This window comes from Orycteropus afer, unplaced genomic scaffold (genome assembly GCF_000298275.1).
Source record: "Orycteropus afer afer isolate SDZICR_OR568_19922 unplaced genomic scaffold, OryAfe1.0 scaffold00104, whole genome shotgun sequence".
NCBI classification, from domain to species: Eukaryota; Metazoa; Chordata; class Mammalia; order Tubulidentata; family Orycteropodidae; genus Orycteropus; species Orycteropus afer.
In genome coordinates, this window is record NW_006921691.1 from 3586837 (window position 1) to 3594213 (window position 7377).

Below are 7377 nucleotides of genomic sequence, written 5' to 3' on the forward strand. Positions count from 1 at the left end.
GGGCAAATCTGCTGCAAAAGACCTCTTTCAAGTGCTGAAGAGCAAAGATGTCTCCTTGAAGACTAAGGTGCTCCTAACCCAAGCCATGGTATTTTCAGTTGCATGTGAGAGTTGGACAATGAATAAGGAAGACCGAAGAACAGTTGATACTTTTGAGTTGCAGTGTTGGAGAAGAATGCTAAGAGTACCATGGTCTGCTAAAAGGACTAACAAATCTGTCCTGGAAGGAGTGCAGCCAGAATGCTCCTTCAAATCAAGAATGGCCAGACTTCATGTCACCTGCTTTGGTTATGTTGTCAGAAAGGACCATTCACTGGAGAAGGATATCATGCTTGGTAAAGTGGAGAGTTAACGAAAAAGGGGAAGGCCTTTAACAAGGCGGATTGACACAGTGGCTGCAATGATGGGCTCAGGTATAGCAAGGATCCTGAGAGTGGCACAGGACTAGGCAATGTTTCATTCTTTTGTGCATAGGCTCGCTGTGAATCAGAGACAACTTGACAGCACCTAATAACAACCACAGAGCCTGGACATAGAGCCTTCCAAACTTTAAGATAATAAACTCCTGTTTGTTAAAGCCATTCTGTTTGTGATATATTCCTGTCAGCGGCACTAGATAACCAAAACAGATGTTGTTCGATAATTTCCACATTCTGTGGAATCACCTTTCTTTGGAATGGGTCCAAATATGGATCTCTTCCAGTCAGTTGGTCAGGTAGCTGTCTTCCAAGTCTCCTGGCATAGCTGAGTGAGTGCCTCCAGCATGGTATCCGTTTGTTGAAACATCTCAGTGGGTATTCTGTCAATTCCCAGAATCTTGTTCTTTGCCAGTTCCTTCTACGCAGCTTCGACTTCTTCCTTCAATACCATCAGTTTTTGATCATGTGCCACCTCCTGAAATGGATGAACATCAACGAATTCCTTTTGGGCTCTGTATTCCTTCCATCTCCTCTTGATGTTTCCTGCATCATTCAATATTTTGCCCGTAAAAACAAATCAAACTCACTGCTATCACGTCAATTTTGAGTCATAGCGACCCGATTTGGGTTTCCAAGGTAGTAAATCTTTATGGAAGTAGATTGCCCAGTCTTCCTTCAGCGGAGTGGCTGGTGGATTTGAACTGCTAGCCTTTTGGTTAGCAGTCAGATGTCTCAGGTGTTGTGCCACCAGAGCGCCTTGGCTATTCTTTCAATCTTACAACTTGAGGCTTGAGTTTTTTTTCATATCTTTCAGCTTGAGAAATGTGGAGCGTGTTCTTCCCTATTGGTATTTTAATTCCATGTTTTCCCATATTTCATTACAATAATTGACTCTCTCTTCTCAAGCTGCTCTTTGAAATCATCTGTTCAGCCCTTTTATCTTGTTGTTTCCTCCATTTGCTTTAGCAACTCTGCATTCAAGAGCAAGTTTCAGATTCTCTTCTGACGTCCATTTTGGTCCTTTCTTCCTTTCCTGTCTTTCTAATGACCTTTTGCTTTCTTCACGTATGGTGTTCTTGATGTCATCTCACGATTTATCTGGTTGCCGATCATTGGTGTTCTGTGTTTCAAATCTGTTCTTCAGATGGCCTCTAAATTCAGTTGTGATGTAATCAAGGTCATATTTAGGTTTTTGTGACATGTTGTAATTGTCTTCAGCTTTATCGTGAACTTGTATGTGAGTGGTTGATGGTCTGTTCCACAGTCAGCTCCTGGCCTTGTTTTGGCTGAACATATTGAGCTTCCCATCACCTCTTTCCACACATTCAGTCAACATCATTCCTGTTTATTCCATCTGGCGAGGTCTATATGTATATTTGCTGTTTATGTTGTTGAAAGGTATTTGCAAGTAATAAGTCGTTGGTCTTACAGAATTCTATTGTGTGATATCTGGCATCATTTCTATTGATAAGCCCATATTTTCCAGCTACTGGTGATTTTTCTTTGCTTCCAGCTTTCACATTCCAATCACCAATAATAATCAGTGCATCTTGTAATGTGCTGCTGAAGGGAATACAGTAATTAACACATCTTGATTGCATGTTTGGTCAGTTTCAGACTGCAGAAGTTGGTAAAAATCTTCATTTTCCTCATCTTTGGGTTTAGTGGTTGGTGTGTAAATTTGAATAATAGTGGTATTAATTGGTTTTCCTCACAGGGATATGGATATTATCCTATTACTGACAGCATTGTACTTCAGGAGAAATCTTGAAACATTCTTTGTGATGATCAGTGCCACACCATTCTTCTTTAATTTGTCATTCCTGGCATACTAGATCTTATGATTGTAAATGGCTAAAACCAGTCCATTTCAGCTCCCTAATGCCTAGGATATCAGTCTTTATGCATTACATTTCATTTTTTTTAACTTCCAGTTTTGCTAAATTCATACTTAGTACATCCTGTGTTCTTATTGTTAATGGTTGTTTGCAGCTGTTTCATCTTATTTTGAGTTGTGCCCCATCAGCAAATGGAGGTCCCAAAAGCTTTGCTGCATCCATGTCATTAAGGTCAGCTCTACTTTTAGGAGGCAGCTCTTCCCCAGTCGTATTTTGAGTACCTACTGACCTGAGGGGCACCTATTCCCGCACTATATCAGACGATATTTCAGGGTTATTCATAGTTTTCCAGTAATATATCAGATAGTGTTTCACTGCTATTCATAATGTTTTCACTGGCCAATACTTTGAGAAGTGGATGGCCCCTTACTTTTGACTCATTACAAATATGACGTTTTAATATGCTGTATGTATGGCAAATTTATAACTTGCTGCATCATCTCACAAGTTTTTTAAGGATCAATTCAGCATTACTGGAAGTTCCTAAATATGTTTCCTGCTTTCTATGAGCTTTGGAAGAATTAGGTTTCAGTTTATAGAACACTTGCTTGCAGTATTTCTTTTATTTCCTGCACATATATTCAATTCTTCATTATTTTATTTTCACTGAAGAAAAATAAGACAACAGCTATTTGTGACTTTGAGTGAGAGATTAAGCTAACTTACTTTATTGTCTTTAATTTCACTTATAAAATTGATGTTTCTAATGTTTCCTTTGTAATGATTTGCTAATCTAGGATTTATTGGATTAAATGACAGTGACTTTTTTCCTAAGATTGTGTAGTGGTCCAATTCTATGACTTTTCCATTAATTAAAGGCTACAACTTGGTTAGCCAATAGACTGTCACTTTTCTTTTTTATCTCATTTCTTCTCAAGTTTTATGGTTTGATGAAAGACTCAGGTTCGTGATTACAATGTTTTTTGGGATATTTAATGCCCATATGATTAGTTGGGAGCTCTAGTGGCATAGTGCATAAGGCATTTGACTACTAACCAGAAGGCTGGTGCCGTGCTTCAAACCCACCAGCCACTCCTTGGAAGAAAGGTTGGGCAACCTACTTCCGTGGAGATACTGCCTCAGAAACCCAAGGTGGGGTCACTATAAGTTGGGTTTGACCTGACAGCAGTGAGTTTGTTTTTTTTTTTCGTTTAATTTGTGTAAAGAAATTGAAATGAAATTTGCTAATATATTAAAAACAGCTTATGCTTATTTTTTCTAAATTGCATTGTTCTTCATTCCTTAAAGTATCAGGTTTAAATTCATGTATTACATCCTTCTGGATGAATATAAAGTGTATATGCACTTGTGTGTGAATGTGCATATATGTATATATAGCAAATTATAAACTTTATCAAAACATACAGTATTGCTTTGATAAAGCTTAAAATTATACAATGATTAATTATGCAATTATAATGCATATTAGTTAATTTTGTTAACTTATTGTAGTCTCAAGTCATTTTGATCTCTTTTTCTGTAACTAAATATCTTTTTAACTTTTAGGGGGAAAAAAATAGTGGCTTTGATGTTCTGTATCATAATATGAAACATGGACAGATATCGACAAAAGAACTGGCAGATTTTGTAAGAGAAAGGTATGTATTTTTTAATAAGTAGCTTAATTTGTTATTTAAGTTTTAGAATTTAAATAATTGAGAAAAAATTGAGTTGGGTTTGGATTAAATTCAAGCATCCTTTTTAAACATACTCTATAATTGTATTTTTAAGCAGTGCTGTGCACCAGAGGGATATGCTCCGAGTGGCTTAATGTGGCATTGCCAAATGCCTGGCTTGTAAAGCACTATTGGAAAATATTATCTGTATTATTTTCATTGGATGTTCTAGTAAGATGACACAACAGAAAAATTTCAAAAATTTGTAGGATAAAATACTATCTTTTTAAAAAGTTTTTTTTTTTTTTTACTGAAAATGTATATGACAAAACATAGACCAATTCAACAATCACTACATACATAATTCAGTAACATTTGTTACATTCTTTAAGTTGTGCCATCTTGCTTGATATCTTTCCCAAATTATTTCACCACCATTAACATCAGCTCACTGCTCCTTAAGCTTACATTTCTAATTGCAGTTATCAATTTGATCACATATAGATAATTCTTAAAAAGAGCATAATATTCAAGGCAGATACTCTTTTCCAATTAAGCTAAACTATTGTTTATTTTAAGAGTTTGTTTTACATTCAATATTTTGTGTACATTTAGTTTCACTCCCCATTTACCATGCCCAACTCTAACCCAGTCTCCTCCCTTCCCTGCCCAGTAACCCTCCCCCTGTGCCCCTCATATTTATACACTCCTGTTTATCTGCATTTCCTTGACATGAATGTTGCCCCTCTGGTGCCCTGTGGGCTATTGCTCTAAGGGATGTATTTCCATAGAGTATGTGGGTGTGTCACCCTGGGTTGAGTGGTCTGCATGTACATCTTGTTAACTATTGGGCTGAGAGCCAGCCCCTGGGAGTGAGTTTTATTCCAGGCTCAGAATGTATCCCCGGGCCATAGTATTAGGGGTCTCACCAAACTCTATCTGATCAGTAATTCTGGTCATTATTGAGTTTTTGGATTTTGTTCCATGTTTTTCCTCCCACTCTATCCAGGATCTCCAGATTTGATCCGTTCCTTAGTGGTTGGCATTGGTAGCTGGGCACCATCTAGTTCTTTTATTCTTGAGGTCCATCATGTCCTAGGGCTGATTGCTTCCAAATGCCCTTGTTTTTTTTTTTTTTTTTTTGGCACTCTTCTTTGGTTCCGATGCTAGGAGACCATTAGGTGCATCTTAGATGGCCACTTGAAAGCTTTTAAGTCCCCAGTCACTACTCACCAATGTAGGATGGGGAACAAGCCTTTTATGTATTTTATTGTGCCAGTTGAGTCTGGTGTCCTCCAGTACCATGGTCCTGAGACGGTAGGTCCATTAGATCTCTCCCATAGTGTCTGTGATGGATTACTCTGTGTCTGTCTTCCATTGTTTCTGTAAGGATTGTAGGTATTTCGTATCACTGGTATCTTTGCAAGATAAGCCTGCGCTGAATCTGTCATTGGTCTGGAGTATACTCCTCCTGTTCACTGACCCCCATCTGATCCTCTCAGGTGTTTCTGTGTTTATCTGTAGCCTAGTATTTGGTGTTAATGGTAATGCAGCATTGTGGGCACACTGGTTGGTATTAGCATCTGTCGTCTATCTCCTGAATTATGTGCATAATTCAGTGTCCTCCCTTTTCCTAATGCTATCATGATGGTCACAGACTCTTTCCATATATCCCTCCCCTTACCTGTGTCAGCACGTGGGCCCCGCTAGCCTGGAATTAATCCCTCTCCTTCTCTCCCCACCCCGGTATCCTACAAAGTGAGTTCCCTTTCGCAAGCAACCCCTTCTTTGTCCTTTTATAGTAATGGGCTTATACAGTATTTGTCCTTAAACTATTGTTTATTTTAAACTTCTCAGTATAGTTTTAATTTAACTGTTTCAAGACTGAATTATTTTCTAGTTTGAATTTTGTTTTCTCGTTGCAGAAAATGGTTTTTATTTTTTAAAACAAACAAAAGGAAGGAATGGAGGAGTATTTCCTTAGTATTACAAAGGCTATATGATAAAAACTTAACAGCAAATATCATGCTTAACAAAGCATGACGTACTCTTTGTAAGGTTGAGGATAAGACAAGCCTGTCAGCTATACCAATACAGTTTAACATAGTAATGTCTGGCAAACATGATAAGACAAGAACAAAGAAAAAGTAGTGGGAAAGATGGAAGAAGAAAGAAAAAACTGTCATTTTCAAATGATATCATCAATAATACAGAAAACTTAAAATACAGTTGTAGAATTATAAGACAGTTGCCAGATACAAGATCAACTTCCAAAAATCAAAAGCATTCTTCCAACTATGACACAGAAGGACAAAGGACAAATATTGTATGATCCCACTTATATGATATATCTAGATTAGGCAAATATATGGAAACCAAAGTGGTTACCTTGGACAGTTATACTTTGGCTTTTGTGAATTTGCTTTGATTTTCTTCAGCTTCAACTTGAATTTGCACTTGAGAAATTAATGTACTATTCCAAAGTTGGCCCCTTGTTTTGTCTTGATTGATGATATTGAACTTGTCCATCATCTACAGATTTAGTGAATTTGATTCCTATGAAATCCATCCAGTGAGGTCCACGTATATAGCCATGAACTGTGTTGTTGAAAAACAGTATTTCCAGTGAATAAGTATGTTACAGAATACATCCAATAAATATAGTATCTTATAGAATTCTATCATATGATCTCTGGCATTGTTTCTGTCACTAAGGTCATATTTTCCAGCTACCGACCCTTCATCTATTTTCTTTTTTAACTTTTATTGTGATTTGGGTGAAAGTTTACAGAGCAAATTCATTTTCCATACAGCATTTCATACACATTTTATTTTGTGGCATTGATAGCAATTTCCCTCTCTTCCTACTTCCTCTCCGTGGTTACCACTTCCCTGTGTCCTTCCTTCCCATGGACTCATGCCCCCCAAGCTATCACTCTGTGCAAACACTGCCCTTCTTTTCTCCTACTATTGATTGTTCCAAAGAGTCTATCTGTCTGATATAAATGTTCACCCCATGTGCTTGTCTGTTTTTTGGCTGGAAGACAAAGGAGTGAGTTCAGTTCCACACCTGAAGGGTAACTAGGGGCCATAGTCTCAGGAGTCTCACCAGGCTCTATCAGACCTGCAAATCTGGTCTTTTCTATGATGTTGAGTTTTTTTCCTACATTGTTCTCTCACTGTATCTGGGATCTCTTGCACTGATCTTCCTCTGAGTGGTTGACATGTTAGCTGGGCACCATCTATTTCTTCTGGTCTTATGACCATGGTGCCTTCTTAGACTGCATGGTGTACTAGTCCCTTGGACTATTGTTCCCATGCATCTTTGGTTTTCTTCATTCTTCTTTGCTCTAGATGAGGAGAGACCCATCATTGCATCTACATGGCCGCTTGCAAGCTTTTTTTATTTATTTTATTTATTTTTTATTTTTTTTTATTAGGATT

At 37.6% G+C, this 7377-nt stretch overlaps 1 protein-coding gene across 1 annotated transcript in view; it reads left to right on the forward strand.

Annotated features, from left to right (window-relative positions):
* The window catches only part of FCHO2 (FCH and mu domain containing endocytic adaptor 2), a 247237-nt gene that overhangs the window by 32904 nt on the left and 206956 nt on the right, over window positions 1–7377 (forward strand). The window contains 1 exon segment of the mRNA XM_007943332.2: window positions 3770–3915. Within this exon segment, the coding sequence (XP_007941523.2) occupies window positions 3770–3915 (146 nt within the window).